This window comes from Sciurus carolinensis, chromosome 6 (genome assembly GCF_902686445.1).
Source record: "Sciurus carolinensis chromosome 6, mSciCar1.2, whole genome shotgun sequence".
Lineage (NCBI taxonomy): Eukaryota > Metazoa > Chordata > Mammalia > Rodentia > Sciuridae > Sciurus > Sciurus carolinensis.
In genome coordinates, this window is record NC_062218.1 from 138027702 (window position 1) to 138045487 (window position 17786).

Sequence of the window (17786 nt, forward strand, 5' to 3'; positions counted from 1 at the left end):
ACCCAGTGCCTTGGGCATGCCTGGGACACCTGGATGGATCTTACAGTATGTACAGCCATAGCCTGTGCTGGAGGTTGGCAGGCTAGGGCACTGACTGGTTCAAGAAAAGGATTTTATTAGAGAAGCCAGGGAAACATATTTACACGGGCCACATGGGGGCATTAAATGAAAGAGGGGCAGGGAAGGCGGTCCTGGCTCACACGAGTTCCACCTTGGCATTGGGGTACACGGCTACCACATCGTATCCCTCGGGCGGCTTGACCCGTGCCTTGGCGTGGCTCTCACAGTAGAGTCGCTCATCCAGGAAGAAGTAACCGCGCTGCTTGAGGTTCAGGCCACAGTCGCAGCACATGAAGCACTCTGGGTGGTAGAGCTTATCCCGAGCCTTGACGATAGTGCCCCTGATGGGAGAAATGGAGAAGACAGCACTGGATGACTGACAGGTTCTCCAGCATGCTCCTGCCCAGGGCCCTGGAGAGCTGGGGTGGCAGTGGGGCCAATAGGGCAGGTACTCACACAATCCCGTGGCCGCAGCGCGTGCACTCTGGCAGCCCCTGTAGGCCACTCAGGGGAGTGCCCAGCTTGCTGGCTGTGGGTTTGAGATTCCGGGGGCCACCAGGCCCAGGCCGCTCCCCTAAAACCCAGATTGCAGGCATGAGCCCAGTGGGAGAGGTCAGGGTGCTTCTTTGGGCACCATTTGCACCAAGACTGGGGATGGATGTGGGGCAGGGGGCAGCGACAAGGTGGAGCAGGAATCAGAAGGCAAGGGTGCAGCGAAGGTGTGGTAATGAGCTGTGGAGATCCAGGAGGGGCAGATGGCTGGGAGGGGTGTATAGTCAGGAGGCGCAGGGTAAGTCCAGGGTGTGAGGCCGAGGCCAAGTCCAGGTCACCGCAGGGAGTGGGAAGGCAGGTAGGGTGAGGTGTCAGGAGTCTTACCACCCTCGCCAGCCTCTAGCATGCCCTGCAAGTAGCGGAAGGAGCCTGACTGCTTGGGTTCTGTGGCGGTTGGCTCGGCAGGCTCCCGTAGCATCTTGTAGACCTCTGAGCCCAGGTCGACTCTGCAGTCCCGGTTCCTGTGGAGGCCCCTGGCTGGGTCAGCACTGGGGAAGAGAAACAGATAAAAGAGGACCAGGATTGCAATTTCAGCCTTCGCTCTGATGGCTTGGTGGACTAGGGAGGTTTATGAGTCAGAATGTAACCATATGAGACCCAAGGATCAAAGGTTAGGTCAGGATGGGCCATGGTGAGATTTGAGGAACCTGGGATTAGGATGATATCTGGGTGTGGCTTCAGAGGCCAAGTCTCCACATTACCTGGGGGGTGGAGACACATGCAGTGTGCTCATCTGGGCTGGTAGGGTGGCCTCATTGCTGCTGCCATTGTGAGGGATTGGAAGGCGAGGTGACTGTCCATACGGGGAACCCAGGCCCGGTCGGCTATCTTCTGGCCCAATCCCGGTGGCTGAGGGCCGCCTGCTGGTCACTGGACTGCCATCCTGTGAGAGTTAGGCCTAAGGTACTGGGAGACCCTCTGGCCTCTGGCCATTCCTTGTTCACCACCCCCTACCATCCTTTATGTTAGGTCTTGGGGGATGTTGGCAGCTCTGGGCTATGGTGCCCAGCCAGGAAAGGTATCTATGGGAAAGGGTTAAGCCTGGGCAAGGTTCAGCCATCACAGAAATGAGAAGTGCCAATGGAAAGTCAGACACAAATATCGGAGTGTCTGATACTCAACCCAAGCTCATGGGCTCTGGCAGTTCTGACCACCAGTGTCTGTGAGGGACTGTGTTGGGGCAAGCCTATTCCAAGAAGCCTTTTAAAACCAGGATGGCTGTGCAGTGTGTGGCTTCCTGGAAGAGATGTCCTGGTGCATGTTCCCACCTGCCAGAACTGTGCTGGGCACCCGGTGCACCCATAGCTGGGAACACAAAAAGGTAACTCCTATAGCCAGAAAGGTCCTCAATCACTGTATGTCCAAGACCCTCTGGAGGGCAGTCTGAGGCTCTCCAGAGTGCTGTCATGAGGTCAGCCCCTCAGGGCCTGCACCTGTACCCCCCTTTCCTGCTTTCCAGGCCACAATAAGTATCCTTCTTTAGGCACAGCAGATGAAGGGCAGAGGTTGGGCAGGACTCAAGTTTCCCTACCCCGTTACCCAGTGTCCAGTGCAGAAACAGGACGAGTGCCCTGAGCATGCACCTTCAGCTGTGAAGACAGGGCAGTATCTCTGTGGTGTGGGTCTGAGTGGGGCTTGGGGGTCTCATCCCTGCAGAGTCCAGGGCTGTGCTATCCTCGGCTTGCAGTCACGCAACATACCCACAGCAATAGGAATGGGGTACTCTTACAAGTACTCTTACAAGTACATTACAGACGTACCTGGTGTAAGGACAATACACACCCACCAGCCAGTCCACATACATATACCTAATCACACAATGATATCATATATTGGAGCCTGCTCTGGTCACCCTAGGGGAGGCCAGGGTGGCTTCTGTGGCTGAAACTGGGCTGGCAGCCAAAGCAGCCTGATTTTAGGGTGAGGTTCAAGTCCAGGCCATGGGGGTAGGTCTCAGCCTCAGCCTGGGAGGTGACAGGTAAACCTCTCTGCTCTGTCATGTGGACAGGGAGTTTGGCTGGGGAGGAAAGGATGCCTACCACAGGCAGAAGGAGCCTGGCTTGGACTCAGGCAGCCCACAGAATCAGGCACAGTGGAGCCTGCAGGGCTCTGCCCTGACTGCCCCTGCTTTCTGCAAAGGGGGTGCTTGGGAAATGGGCGGATCAACAGATGTATGCAGGTCCTCCTGTTTACCCCTGCAACAGACAAAAGGGAATCTTGCTGCCCAGGTGGGCCCCTATCAATGTAGCAGAAGAAGCAGCAACAGTGAGACCCCATCGCCATCAAAAAGCCCCAGAGAAACCTGAGTCCTCTCACACATGTGTCTGCCGGGTAGGCAGGCAGGCAGGACTGACTTCTAATGGGGACCAGATGGGCTGCGGTAGGTGGGGGTAGGGCTGGGCCTCCAGGAGGAGGCTTCAATGGGAAGAGGGAGTGGGAGTCAGATGAACCAGAAGCTGGGAGGATGGAGGCCCTCATACCCACCCAGCAGGGTCTGGGAGTCTATTGCAGGGTCATCAGAGCTACTGCCACTCCCACGGCCACCCATGCAGCAGCCTCTCTAGAGCTGAACTCAGTGGTGAACTCAGCTTTCATTTGAGTCCCAGCTCTATCACTTACTAATGTGGCAAATCACTTCAACTTCCTGAACCTTTCTTCATCTGTGAACCGGGGTCTCTATCTCATAGGTTCCTTGAAGGGAAATTATATACAAAGCTCTTAGCATGGTTCCTGGAACACAGTAAATGCCCGCTGACTGAGTGGCTGTCAGGGGAACTCCTGAGCCCCCATTCCTGGATCTGCCCTCTCCTGTGCTGGTGCACCTTGTAACACATGCACCCCAGCTCTGAGCACCAGCCTACCGCTGATTTGCTTATTAAAGCCTCAGTGGATTTTTCAGCAGAATGGGGGTAACTACCTGCTGACTCACCAGCTCCTACAAGACCAGCGTCAGAGTCTGGGATATATAACTTGGATGGAGGTGAATGCTGAGTGCACAAGAGTATGTGGCACCTCCTGTGGCCATGTTCCAGCTCTCTGCTGGACTGGAGCAGACTGGTTGGGTGTGCGAGTACTGTCTGCTCCGCCTGGCTTGCTTCTACCCATCTCCAGGTTCTCAGTTTAAATTCCATCCCTTCCATGAATCCTTTCCTTATCACTACCCTTCTTCCACCCTGGGTTGGCCAAGTGTCTCCTGTGTTCCCACAAGGGGCCTGAGAAGAGGAGGGTTTCCTATGGCCCTAAGGGGAATGCAGGACTGAAGCTCATTGGCCCTGTCCCATTTCACTGGGGAAGGCATGCTGGGGGCACCTTATGCCAGTCCTGGGGCTAATGGTGGCTGTAATTTCCTATTCCTCTGATGGCTCTAACTAGCCCCACCCCCACAGGCAGAGGGTGGGAGCAACACTGGGACAATGAGCCCTGTGTCTGTGATGGTGAGGACACATCCCTGCGAAGGCGGGGTACGGGTGTTTTTGTCACCACCCCTGGAGTCCATGACCTTTTAAGTACAAAAGAGGGGCAGCAGCTGATGGGCTGTCCTGATGCTTGTGGAAAATCCCTCCCCCTCTAGCCTGAGCCACTGGCAGCCTGGTCTTTGAAAGAGTCAGTGAGGAAAAGCACAGAGACATGGGGAGCTGCTCTATAGTTCTAGCCCCCCAGGCCCACTGGCCCTAAGCCTCTCTGGGAGTACTAAACACCCTTGAGCTCCAAATTCCAAAGCTCGGGCCCACTGTTCTGTCCATCCTGGCACTGCCATATCAGAGGAAGTTGGGCCTCACACATGCTCTAAGGGTCTCCACTATGCTGCTCCCTTCTGCCTGGCCCGTGTCAAGCCTGGCTGATTCATCTATGCCATCCATGCCAAATCTGCCAGGCTTACTGCTACCCCTCGGGCTTTGGGTCCATGGGGTCAAGGGGTAAAGCTCTGAGACATGGATGTAGCCATGAATTCCTGCAAGAACAGTTGAGGCTCTGGACCAAGGAACCCAAGAGCCTTCCTGTGGCCTTGCTCTGTCACCTGATCTCTTGCCTCTGCCCTCCTTCCCCTCCCACCTGCCCCCTCTTAGACCTTTCTGTTCTCTGAACCTGCAGTGCACGATCTCACTCCTGGGCCTTTGTATGTACTTCCTGAGCACACTTCCTCTTTCCACACTGTTTTGCCTGTTTTATTCTTCCTGGGCCTTCAGGTCTGGACTTGGATACCTCTCCTCCAGGAAGCCCTCTTTGACCCCTGGCTGAGTCATGTGTCCACTCTGGGTTCCCTTGGCCCCTAGCTTCTCCTATCCCAGGACTTCTAAGTGTCTCTCTGCCAGAATGGGCACTCTGTGGTTGGGATAAACATCTGGCCTGAGGGATACTGGCTGAGGCAAGGGATGAGGCAAAGGTCAGAGCGAGATGGGGATTGTTGGTGAGGAAGGAGCAGGAGCAGATCCCTTCCTCTGGTTGGGTGAAGCCTCCTCTTCCTGCATTGGTCCCTTTTTTCCCATATGGAAAGAGAGGACAAAAGCAGACCCTGGAGTCTGTGGCCCCAGATGCAGGGTCTCATGGTTCTGGTTACATTCCAGATAAGCCCATTCTCCCCCTTGTCCAAACTCAGTGGTCAGAGATGCCAAGTTGGCTCTAGATACCTCCATCTTGCTCAGTTCGCTACCTTCATGGCCATGGCAAGACAAGGTCCTAGAGCAGCCTGGCTCCCTCACTCTTCCTGAGGACAGTGCCATAAGCTGTGATTATTATACAACACAAAAAGGTGACTGAGCAGACAGACCTGCAGCACGTTATAACCACAGGATGGCCAAGAGAGAACTTCAGCCTGGACAGGGTATCCAAGGGTAGAATGAGACAAAGGAGTGTCCCATGGCCTGAGAACACCCCATAGCTTGAGGCTACCCCACCCCACCCCATCTCCCACAGTCCTCTGCCAAGCCTGTTGATTTCTACCTAATCTGGCACTACTGGGTACCAGGATGAATTCCAGTTGGGCGGATGGAAACCCTGAGCCAAGGTTTAGCCCAGACCTTGCTCATCACAGGAAACTTTGTCCACACTCAGGATTGCCTGGAATAAAGACAGAGCCCCCAGCAGGTGCTCATCACCAGAGGAATATGTGATGGGGTAGGGCATGGCCCAGAGGAACCTTCTTTAGTTTTTGTCCTGGGCATCTGAGAGCCATGATGAGGACAGCCAATGCCGGGAACCTGCACCATTCCTAGCTCCTCTACCCTGGGCTCTCTCTGAGCCAAGCCAGGTCAGGCAGTGTCTGTACATACCTGGGCCTCAGGGTCAATGTGGATCCTGTGTGCCTGAGCCTTGCTGTCATCAGGGGAGCTGGACCAGCTTCTGCTCTCAGGCCTGTAGCAGGAATTGGGATAGTCAGTTCTATCTGCTAACATGCCTGGGAACCAGGACCAAAAGGGGCTGTGCTTTGGGTCAACAGCCACCCAGCACCAGGCCTGTGGCCTGCAGGGAGAAAGATGCTACCCCAGCACCTTCCCTGCACCGCAGTGGTGTCTGTTGTGGCAAGGAGCCAAAAACCTAGATCTGTCACTCTCCTGGGGTGGGGCTGTGTGCTCCCTTCCCTACCAGATGCCCTGGCCTCTCTGGTCTGGTCCTGGAGAGACTGAAGCAGAGGCCCTGCAGTGTCCCCACACTTCTACCCTCTCTGTGGCCTAAAGAAACTCAACGCAAAGAGGCTCAGCTTGTGGCAGGGCAAGCAGGCCTCACATGTGGATTAGCTAGGAGCCCATCCACTCAACCCTTGGCTATCCATAAGCCTCTGGCTGGGGTTGGGGGTCAGCTCTTGGGAAAGCAAAGCAGAGGCTCCGAGGGGTGCGCCTTCCCTCCTGCTGCTGCTGCCGGCAGAGTCATCACCAATGTCTGCCCAGCCCAGATGGGAAACAGGCCATTAGGAAATTCCTGCTTCGCCATAGAAACCAAAAGCCAAACACCACTCAGGAGGGAGAAAAACATCGTAAACCTGCCATAAGCAGGGCAGGCAGGCCTTGAGGCTGCGGGCCTGGGGCCCAGCCCTCCTGCTCAGTAGCTTTGTGAGGAGGCAGGCCAGGAGGATGCAGGGAGCCTGGACAGGCAGGAGGGTGTGAAGTGAGGCTCCAGAGACTAAATAGAAATAATGTCTCCCAAACAGAGGACTCCTGGGGCTTCTTGAGAACTCCAATGGGACTGGAAGCTCAATCCTGCTTCTCCTTTTGTCAGCTGAGGGATTTAACAACCTTTCTATAGCTGTAGGCCACACTGACTCTGCACTCCTCACCTCTGCCCCTTCCCTGGATCTTTGCAGGCACAGCCTTCGTGAGGCCCTTGGCATCAGGGCTGTGCCATCACAGGGCAATAACCCCTTCCCCACAACCTGTCTCTAGTCCCCTCAGCTAAGTTCCCAAGCAACTGCCCTAACTCAGCTCTAACTGTGGTTTCTACCTACTCAGAACTCTGTGGGAGCATCTCGGGTAGCTATGGCTATTTGGCTTTATATTTCCCTAAAGTTCTGCCCAGAAGGGCAGTACAAGCTTAAGGTATAAAGGTCAGAGGGCACAAAATGCCCAGAGCCAGGAAGGTGGCCCAAGGCATGAGCTAAGAATGAAGGGCTTAATCATGGTTAGCCCCCATCCTGGGCCTCCATTTCACACTGGGCAGGTGGCTCCATGTGCCCATCTGAAAACAAAAAACGAGAACCAATGGTTGGGCTGTGTAAAAGCACTGTGGACCACACGTGATGGGCAAAAGAAACTCTCTCAGTTTCAGGACTGAAGTTGATGCTAGAAAGATTCTGCAACTATAGAACATACCCAAAAACTGTGGATTAGCTCAGATGGTTGGATGCCTGGCTTTGGAGCAGGACAAAATAACCTAGCAGAGAAGCTGGGCCTTTACTACAAGTTTTACTCCATGGGAAGTCAGGGATATGGAGATTACAGTCCTGTATACAAAGAGGACAGTAGGGAAGCTGGTCTGGGTAGAAATCCAGGAGTGGGAATTCAGAGTTGCTCATTCCAGCCAGCTCCCCAGGCTGATCCTCTGCAAAGTCCATGTTGCAGGTAGAAGGGGTCTTTTGGACCAGGCATAAGACTCAGACATAGGTCCTGGCATAGGAGACAGGACAGAGAACGGAATCAGAGTCCTTGCAGGTGGGAAGGTATCCAGGAGAAGGAATGTTGGGCCACAGGGTCAATGTGGCCCCATGTCTTGATCCCCTAGAGTCTGCGTGTGTGAGGGCTGGAGACAGGGGCTGGAGGGCCAGACCTGGGTTTTCAATCTGACTGAGCAGGCCTGGTACTTCATCACCATTCAATGCCCAGATCACAAGCAGTCCCCATTTTAGAGATGAGGAAGTTCAAGGCTCAGAGAGTAAAACTCCCGCTGTAGGACAGCGTGGTTCTCAAGTGCAGAGTGGCACTGGAACTCAGCTCTGTGACTGGGAGAATATGCTCTCTGCTCTGTGACCAGATGGCATTCTGAGACTGCTATGCTCATAGCACAACAGGTCAGTGGGCCCGTGGGCTCCTTCCATGACTGGCTTGGAACAAATGAGCATGGAAGGAAGGAAGGAAGGGGGACCTCCACCCGGCCACCCTCCCCTGACATCATTCTCTCTGGGAATCTCCTGACTCAGGCTGCTGGTGAGCCTCCCCAACTCCACTACCACCAGGGCTGCCCTTGTTCACTGCAGAAGCAGAGCCGGAGGTGAGTCAGGGCCCAGGAACCCAGCCAAGTGGGGAGGCCTCAGAGTTCGCAGTGCTGACATTTCCCCCAACCAGCCGCCCCTCAGTCTGGCAGAGGGTGATGAACGTGAGCCTATTTTATGGGAAAGGAAACCCAGGCTCGTGGAGGTCATCGGGGTACCTAAGGTCCCAGAGCCTGACTTAGGATCAGCTCTGCTGAACTCGCCCAGGCTGGGGTGTCCTTGCCATGTGTTGGGTAGAGTGCCCAAGGTCTTGGACTTGCAGCTGGGTTCACTCTGGGCCCAGATCACAGTCAGGGGGTCCTGACCCCAACCTGGACCTGGTTATGGGCCAGGTAGACAGGGATTATCTCATAGACCTTCTCACCATGTTTAAAGGCTCCGAGCCAATGGATCACCTCCTGTCCTGCCAGCTGTAAGGCCTGGTTAGCTGTGTTGTGGTTTGGGGAAGTTTCGCCCACACACTTCCACAGGGGGTCGTGGAAAGTCCCTGTTAGCAGTGAACGTGGCAGAGCTGAGCAATTATGTCTGACTTTTCTGGATCCAGGCAGGGGTGGGGAGACCGCAGTTAGCAAGGATTAGGATATCTGCCCGGCGGAGCTGACTAAAGACCCCGGACCTGAGCAAGGCAAAGGGACTGGACCCCTCATCCAGCCATAGGAGGAACTTGATGAACTCCTAGGTTCCCCTTCATGATGGGTTTCACAGCATTACACATAATCCATGGCGGGAAGTTTGTTCCAAATTCAAATTTAACCAGAGCAGAGGCATGGGCCATGATGGGTATAGTACAGGCAGAGCAGCTTGACTGGCAGTCAAGTAGAGGGACTGGAGTCTTCAGGAATGAGACACACCTGAAGTCAAATTTGCTTTTCCACTGCCCTGCTGGGTGACTTTAAGCAACCTCTAACCTTTCTGAGCCTCAGTTGTCTTATCCATAAAATGGGGCTTACATTGCAGTTACTTTTATAAGTAGATTTGAGGGTAAATGAGTTGTTACACAGAAACTGTTTTGAAATAGTCATCAAGCTGGTCACTCAGGGTAGGAGAAAGTACAGGTGTAAATGTCCCACAGGTGACTCAAGGTCTTATTTCTGCTGCCTACAACAACTAACATAAGTGCCCCAACACACTTCTAACCTTGAGTCGAAAGGCACTTCTTCCATCTCAAAGCTTCCTCCAGCTCTAAACAGTGCTCTCCAGGCCCCGGTGAAAGTACTACCCTCTAGGACTGGGCCTGGCTGGGTGCCTTGGAGTAGAGCAGAGAAGCCATGTTGAGGCCCAGCTTACTCTGGACACTGGCTGCCCATAACTCTCTTGACTCACTCCTCCCCACTTTCTGGCCCATCCTGCCCTAGGTGTACCTGCTCACGGAGAGTGTGAGGTGATCGTGGCAGCCTTTGATGCGGTTCTGTGCCTCCAGGTGTGTCATGAGCTCTGTGCTCTCACCATTGATGGCCTGGATCAGGTCTCCTGGACACAGGTCAGCCAGCGCAGCCTTGCTACCGGCATGGACCTGTGGGCAGACAAGCCAGAGGGTCGGCACAGTCATTGTGCAGTCTTTTACTCTAGACCTCCTCCAGAAGCTGGCCAGCATGGCCTTACTCCCGTGTGACCCCAGGGTGGGAAAACCAAGAGGCTGGTTGAGGTCCTTGTGTCGCAGCCTCTGTTTTTAAAAACCCCAACTCCAGCACCTAGAGGCAAGATGGGCTGTGAAGGTTTATAAGAAGGGATTCCTCTGACCAGGGAAAAGAGGGATGTCACTTTTCCAATTTGCACATATACCCAAAGATAAGCAATGGACACACAAGGACATATATGCTCACAGATATATATGGAGCATGGACATGTCACAAATACTGTACACAGACGATGCCCCACTCAGCCAGACGGTATGGAAGCTCCTTAGAGCCCACTTCCCTCTCCTCTCCACCACACATCACCTCCCTGCCATCCGCCCGGCCCACCTGAATGCCTGCGGGCACTCACAGGCACCAACAGCGCCCACCTCCAGGCTTCCACAAGTGCTGCTCCCTCTGCCTGCCACGCTCTTTCCTTTGACTCCCAAACCCTACATACTAGCTTCCTCCTCCTCCTCTAGGTCTCAGAATAGAGGGCACTTGTCTGGGAGTGCACTGTGTGTCCCCACGACCACCTCCCCCCTCACGTGGTTCATGTTAGTTAATTTAGGAAGGTGACCAAGGCCATCCAGTTCCAGTGGCCAGCCTGCACTCTGCAGTCACAATCCCACCTCCACTTTCCCCTGTAGGACACCCCAGTGTCACTACTGACCCCACACAGGGTCAAGCAGTGTTCACCCATTCTGGTCATCTGATGAAAACCATGTGAGGAGGGGACGGGGCAGACTCACAGAGAGACCTGAGTAAGCAACCCGGGGGGAATTCGGGCAACAGGAAGTCTTCACACTGTCTTGGTCCCAACACAGCCCTTGGAAACAGACTGGAGGCCCTCTCATTCTTACCCAGCCTTTCCAGCCCGGGCCTCGCTGCAACACAAGAGCCTCCAAGACCTTGTCATATTAGTCAGGGTGGGAGCTCCTGGAAACCCAGCCAGGCTCAGCTCAGCCAGTTCTCAATAGCGAGTGGACAAAGCTGAGTGCTGGCAGCTCCTTGGCTAGCGGCCTGGTGTGGGCACTGCCCAAGCGGACCTGCCCTGAAATAGGCAGCCTCAAAGAACATTCCTCTTCTGAAGCGTAACCCTCAGCCCACCATGAATGTTCACTTGAAGAGCCTGGGCACCTGCACTATCCTGTTCTCTCAGGGCTGGTGCCCACTGGGCACCATCCTATCCTCTTCTCAAGGTCTCGCTCTGTGCCAGGGCCTGGCTCAACAATTTACCCATAACTAGCTCACAGCAACCTCTCATTCACTGGTGTGACAGAGGTTGTTCCCATTCCTGTTCACAGATGAAGAAAGAGGGATTTGGAGCAGGGACACCACGCTCCAATCCCCACTGGAGAGGAGTCTTCTTCCTCAGGGGGTGGCTAGCTGCAAGATGACTCAGCCAGCACAAGGGGTGCATTCAGGCCCCTGTAGGCGGAGGAAGTTCTTGAAAGCAGGGGTGGCTGGGATGCGGCCAGCTCTGTTGAGCTAGGGAGTTCTGGTCAGAGAGGGCATGAGGCCAGGAAACCGTGACTCTCCCAGCTGCCTCTACATACATTGTCTCATTAGTTCTCAAGGCCAGCCCATTTCCTAGATGAGGAAACTGAGGTCCAGAGAAGTATAAAGAAACGCTTACTTGATGAATAGTCCAATCAGCATTCTAATCCAGGTCAACTGATTCCAAATCCAAACCTATATTCTGAACCACTGTGTTTTACTGTAAAAAGGGAGGGAGGGGAAAGAGTGTCCAAGGAGAGAAATAGTGTTCCATGTAGAAGGAACAGCATGTATAATGGCTCAACCAGGAGAGAAAGAAGGAGGCTTGTGTGGCTGGAGCATCATTAATGAAGAGAAAGTGAAAGAGATGAAGTCAGAGAAGAGGCAGGGACCAGATTTTGCAGGGCTTTGTAGGCCCAGAGGAGAAGTTGGCAATTCTAAGTGGTTAGGATTCTAAGCAGGGGAGTCATAGGACAGAACTGAATTCAGGCGGATCCCCCTAGCTGCTGTGCACAGGATAAACAGAAAGAAGGGAAGACAGGAACGGTGAGGTCAGGTGGGAGGTTGGGACATGAATTAGCCCCCTCACCTATGACAGCTACATTCTGTCCCTGCCCCACCCAGCCCAGATGCTGTGATGGGCTGGGAGCTACAAAGGGCCATACAGTCCCATTCAGCCACAGCACACACCAGACAGGCCTAGGTTCCTGTCCCTACTATGCTTCTCTGGGTACATTATCTTATTCTCTCCTCGCCACAGTGTCCCCAGCTACAATGTGAGGCCAGAGGCTGTTGTGAGACAATCGGGACGTGTGAAACTTCCACTGCAGGCTGGGCATATGGTGGGGCTCATTCCAGGGACTGGTTGCTGGGGAGGTGCTGGTACCAACACCCATTAGGGTGGGGCCTGGCACACTGCAGATGCTCTGGAAAGGCCAGCAGTCATTATGGTTTGTCTGTGGGGAATGAGCCCTAGACAATGTTCTTGGGAATCCTTGAGGCTTCCTGGGCTAAGACTGCAAGCCCCAGACCTGCCAGGCAGCCAGCTTCCTCCCTACAGCCCTACATGAAGTTGTCCATTCCTACTTTATTCTGGGTGAGGAAGGTCTGGAAGCTCAGGAAGGGCTGCATCTTAAGTCCCCTTGGTGAGGACACGCCCACATATCATCAGTCCCTGTAGACTTGCCCTCAAGGTACCTGCTAGGCAAGCTGTGGCCTGTGCCTCCCAGGCCTGTAAATCTTCCCAGATCCCACCCAAACCCAGGCTCAGTCATCCTGGCTCCTTGGGCCTCATCTGCTGCTGTGTGACTTAGGGGACGTGGGGGGGTCTCTTTCTGGCAAATCCCTCTTCCAGACTGCCTGCCTGCCAGGGGCCTGCATCCTGATCAGCGCCAAACAAGGCCGCCGCCGCTGCTGCTGCTGCTGTGACGTTGGAGGCCTTTCCTCGGCAGGCAGGCAGCCGCGTGGGCAACAGATGTCTCAGCTCCCTGCCGCCTGCAGCCGTCAGCAGCCGCCACTGAGCTTGTCAGCGGCCTCACGCCCAGGGTGCCTGGCCTCCTGGCCGGCCTAGCACCCCACCAGCCTTCCCCTGTGGACGCACAGAATGACTACGCAGGCAGACACAGACACAACAGCACACATGCACGCGCACACACACACCCACACACCCACACACACACACACCCACACACACACACACAGCAGGGATCTCTCAGGGAAATGGAAGATGAAAGGCTCCTGGATGTTTTGAAGGCCCACCTCACTCAGCCCGAGACCTGGCAGTGAGGACAGATGTGGGAAGCCTCCTAGGACAGCTGGTCCTGCCTGTCACCCTGGCCCCCAGAAACAGGATTCCACGATTCCATGCTCCAACAGTGCCCATCCCCTTCCAAGAACTGGAAAGAAGTCTCTGAAATTAGGCTCAGTTCCCAAGGCAAGAGGAGGCAGAAGGGTGGGTGAAGGTGGATCTTAGTTCCCCTCATACAAGTCCCCAAAGACCAAAGTAGTCTCTGTGGGGGCAAGGGATGCCCTTAGATGATCCTAGGTTCCCCCTCTTCCCTCCAGAGTGGAAGTTACCAATGACTGAGTCCTCTCTTCTGCTCCCACCCCAAACAAGGGAACCTGGGCTAGGACCCTTTGTTTCCTGTGCATCCCCTGAAACAGGATCTAAGTCTGCTCCTCTGCTTCTCTGTCCTCAGACCAGCCATCTTCCCAAGTTGTGCCCCCTCCTTTTCCTCTGTCCCAAACCCAGGTGAAGGCATGGCCCTGGGAACCTTGAGGAAGGGGGTTGCGGCTTGCTTGGCCACTGGTTTGGTGTTTTTTTTTTTTTTTTTTTTTTTTTTTTAAGGAGAAGGTCTCACACCCTCATAGTCAACCTTATAGTCAAATCTCCCCTTCCCTGGAAACCAAAAATTCCTCCTGGTCACTTCCCTCTAGGGTGACTGAGGTCACAAAAGAGACCGACTAAAGACCAGAGTGGGGAAGTGGATGAACTTTTCTCAGAGTTAGAGAAGACCTCAGACCTCCCCGGGGTCACCCAGTTCTTCTGGCAGGGACCCTTGACAGGGGAAGAGGGGCCCACAGTCCCTTCCCCCAAATCTTCAGACAGGGTTGGGTCTAACTGAGGAGAGTTTCTGGGCCTCTGTGGATCTGTCCAGTTCCTGGCCCATGTCTGCGGTGCTTCCCCGACCCTCGGTGACTCCCCCTAAAGGAGGGCAGCGTGGAGGCTGGCGTGTGAACTTGGGGGGAATCTTCACCCGTCAGGGTGAGCAGGCCCAGCGGGAAGTGGGGTGGGGCAGCGCTGCCCTGCCTGGAAGCAGCTCTACCGCGTGCGGGTCACCGGGGCCAACCCTCCGCTTATGAGTCTCGGAACACGTCGGGGAACTGGGTCCCAGGTGGGGGACCGCGAAACTGGGTCTCGATCCGGGGCCGCCCCGCCGCCCCGCAGCCGTCGGACTCACCCGCGAGATGGTGAGGGGCGCGCTGAAGTCCCGGCCGCCCACCAGGCGGAAGCCCCAGGGAGAAGGGCCGCGCAGGGTCACCGAGTGGGTCATCGCGGGCCGGAGCCGCAGCCGGAGCCGGAGCCGGACACCGAGGAGCCGCCGCCTGGCCGCCGCCGCCGCCTGCCTGGCCGCCGCGCCCCGCCCCGGCCCGCCCGCCCGAACCCCCCTCCGCCCGGCCCCCGCCCCCGCCCCGCGCGCGCACGGATTGGCCCCACGGCCGTCGACCCTCCCACTTCGGGGGGCTCGGAGGACGCGCCCCTCAGTCTCTGCAGTCTCAGCCCGGACCCCCACCCGCTTCTCAGAGACCCCCGGGTTGGGACGGCCCCGACGTCCCAGATCCTGTCTGGGCCTCGGCTTTGCGCACCGCGGACCCGAGCCCAGCTGCGGAAGCTCGGGCACAGACCCTTTGAAGTCGCTTCTACGGGGCGGGGCGGTGCCCCAGCCAGGAGAGGAATGGGGGGAGGGGGGTGACCCAGATGGGGGATGGGGCAGAGCCGAAACCTCCTCAAGGTCCTGGCACGCAAACCTGCAACCCCACCTCTCTGTGTGAAGAGCCCTCTGAACACAGACCACTGGTCTAGGAACCCTGGACCTGAGCAGACCTGGCTGGGGACACAGACCCAGGACAAGAGCAGGCAGCGGACCTCTACAGAGGTAGAAATATAAAGGCACTCAAACTATTTTGGGGAGCCTAGGAGGGCTGCGTGGAGAAGGAGACCCCTGACTTGAGTCTGAGAAGCAAGATGCTCTGACTTTCCAGGTGTCCCTGCTTCCCTGAGAACAGTAGGACTGTCTCTTGCCTCCAGCTCCTTCTAGGCCATCTCCCTGTCTGCACAGCCCCCTCCCTTCCTCCTTTGCAAGGAGTCTTGTTTCTCCAGGCTTCCAGGGAAAGGAAAAGGACGAGAGTGAGTGGTGACTATGGGAATATATGCAGCCCTGCTCTTGGGGACCTTCTCTCCCCAAGTTCTTCTCCCCACTCCCAATCATGTCCTCCAGGAATGTTCTTGAACAGCCTCTGCAGGTGCTGTGGTTTGGCCAGAGCCTTGCCTACTACTTTCCAGGCACCTTAGTCTGGCTACATCAGACATTTGCTTCTCCAGACCTGAGGAAGCCCCTGATTTAGCCAATGGGAATACCCTCTTAGCTAATCTCTGGGAAGATCTGCTCTCCAGATGCTGACAGGTTGGGGCAAGATGGGTCCACTAGATCTTTAACACCTGCCACCCCCAAGAAGGAGGACTGCTTGAGATGTACAAATCTAGGGCAGACCAAGGAAGGGGAGTCCTCCAGGGTGGAATGTGGGTGCCTCTCTGGGAGGCTGGCTCTGCTACCTGTGCAGTTGGGAAGAAACAGCATGAACGGTGTGTGTGGCAGTGGTACGTATCAGGGAGTATGTGGTATACATTTGGGGGTAAGTTTGGATCAACAGAGCACCAGCCATTGGGTTTTCAATACTGTGAGGTGTTTTTACTCAGTGCCATGCTGACTTGGGTCCCCTGTAGACAGAAGCAGAAGGGTCAGGACTTTCACGCCACTAAATGGGATGGAATGAAGGCAACCATTGGTTGCCCCCAGGGTTGAGCATAGAGCATGCCCCATGGTAGAGGGGATCCTCAAGTTTGTGGGAGTTTTCACCTTATACATCCCATCCTGGAATCCCTTCTCAGATAATGCTTGCTTCTTCTGATTTACATATCCCTAGGGCCTGCCACTTGCCTGCCCCCCAACCTGAACTTCCCTCATTACCTGTTTACTTCTGTCTGGGGGCGGGGTATGACACCCTTTCCAGAAAGAGTACTGCTAGGGCTGGGGAGACAGCTCAGCTGGTAGAGTGCTTGCCTCGAAAGCACAAGGCCCTGAGTTCGATCCCCAGTACTGCAAAAAAAAAAAAAAAAAAACACAAAAACCAAAAACAAGAGTACTCCTAAATACGAGTGTCCTGGCTATTAGCTCTCTGAGCAATGTAAACCATCTCCAAAGGCTTCTCTCACAGGGTTAGTGATGGAGGGAGTTGGGGAGAAGGACGGTTATAAAATCTGATACCTAAAATTTCCCATCTCATTGTGCAGTATCTTGGAGTGATACAGGATGTCCATGTGTGTGCCAGTCATCCTTGGGGTTTTTGTTTTTTTGTTTGTTTGCTTGTGTGTTTGTGTTTTTGTTTGTGGTACTGGGGATTGACCCAGGGGCACTTATTACTGAGCTACATCCCTAGCCCCTTTTATTTTTTATTTTGAGACTGGGCTTTGCTAAGTTGCTTAGGGCCTCACTAACTTGCTAAGGCTGGCCTCGAACTTGTAATCCTTCTGCCTCAGCCTCCTGAGTTGCTGGGATTATGGGCATATCCACTGTGCCTGGCCACATGGGTCTTGACATCCTTGACTTAAGAGATCAGAGATTCACTTCTGACAGTGCTTTCTCAGAGAGATGCCACAGCCCAGCTGTGCTCCTGGATGCTGAGGATAGTCCTTAGGACCACACTGGGCCCACTCCTGAGATATTCTGAGTTGGACAGCGAGTCATATAAACGTTAGGCCCCTTGGGCTCCTCATATTCTTTTTCAAAACTCTCTCTGGGAAGCCCCTAGGATTTCCTTTCACCCTTGAATGGTCTTTGTCCTGGGGGATTGCTGTGTTGCTGAGTTCCCATTGTGCTGGGGTGAAGGGCAACCACAATGGGAATAGGTAGTTGGCCAGTCATGCCTTGCTTCTGCCATGTCCTTCATGTGTCTGCTGTACACTCCACCTGGCATCTCTGCCACTGGCTATAACCAGTCTACTCATTTGTGCCTCTTCATTCCTTCAGGAAATGCATATTGAATGTTCTCCATATGCCTAGGCATGTACCTGCACAGGGCAGGGGTAAAGACATCTATGAGGTCAGGGGCTATGTCTATCTTATTTATTTATGTTTCCCCAGCACCCAGCAGAGAACTTGGCATTTGACATTGCTATTAACAACATTATAACTGTTATGGGAATTATTATCTTAGCCCAACCCTTGGCCATGATCCAGAAAGAGGCGGGAGGGAGCCAGAGTGGGTGAAGATTTCTGCTTCAGCCTTTTGAGGCCTCACTTAGTGGTCTTGTCCTTCAGGGTAGCCTCAAATGGCTCAGGGCATGATGCCCAAGCCCTTTGTGTGTAGCCAGGTCTGTACAAGGTCAGAAAAACTACAATGCTCTTTCCTTGATAGGCAGGCAGGGCTGGCAGGCTCCAGTAGAAGCAGACACCCTTGGGAGATGCCCTTGGGTTTGAGCTTAGAGAGAGCGGGAGGAGGGAAAGGGGTGGGACAGAAAACAACCTCAGGCTGAGGGCAAGACCAACTCAGGCTGTCCAGGGTTGGATGTGACCTTGGGT

The 17786-nt window shown here is 54.8% G+C and overlaps 1 protein-coding gene across 2 annotated transcripts; it reads right to left on the reverse strand.

Moving 5' to 3' along the window:
- Positions 1-95: 95 nt before the first annotated feature.
- On the reverse strand, positions 96-14550 carry Pdlim4 (PDZ and LIM domain 4). 2 transcript variants are annotated; one of them, XM_047556958.1, is made up of 7 exons: positions 14388-14550; positions 9673-9824; positions 5883-5964; positions 1314-1495; positions 937-1100; positions 517-634; positions 96-401 (listed from the first exon to the last, which is right to left on the reverse strand). In XM_047556958.1, exons 1-7 carry the CDS (start codon positions 14478-14480, stop codon positions 197-199), a joined length of 996 nt encoding a protein of 331 aa, XP_047412914.1. In that variant the 5' UTR covers positions 14481-14550; the 3' UTR covers positions 96-196. The 2 variants fall into 2 exon arrangements, with proteins under 2 accessions (XP_047412914.1, XP_047412915.1); XM_047556959.1 differs by lacking the exon at positions 517-634.
- Positions 14551-17786: the final 3236 nt, after the last annotated feature.

What these genes read in the sequence shown, in the direction of transcription:
- Pdlim4 (XM_047556958.1), bottom strand. Translation starts at nt 14,480, where the DNA reads ATGACCCACTCGGTGACCCTGCGCGGCCCTTCTCCCTGGGGCTTCCGC. An exon ending in CGCCCCTCACCATCTCGCGG is followed by an intron (nt 9,825 to 14,387) that starts GTGAGTCCGACG and finishes GTCTGCCCACAG; the next exon opens with GTCCATGCCGGTAGCAAGGC. An exon ending in CATGTGTCTCCACCCCCCAG is followed by an intron (nt 1,101 to 1,313) that starts GTAATGTGGAGA and finishes TCTCTTCCCCAG; the next exon opens with TGCTGACCCAGCCAGGGGCC.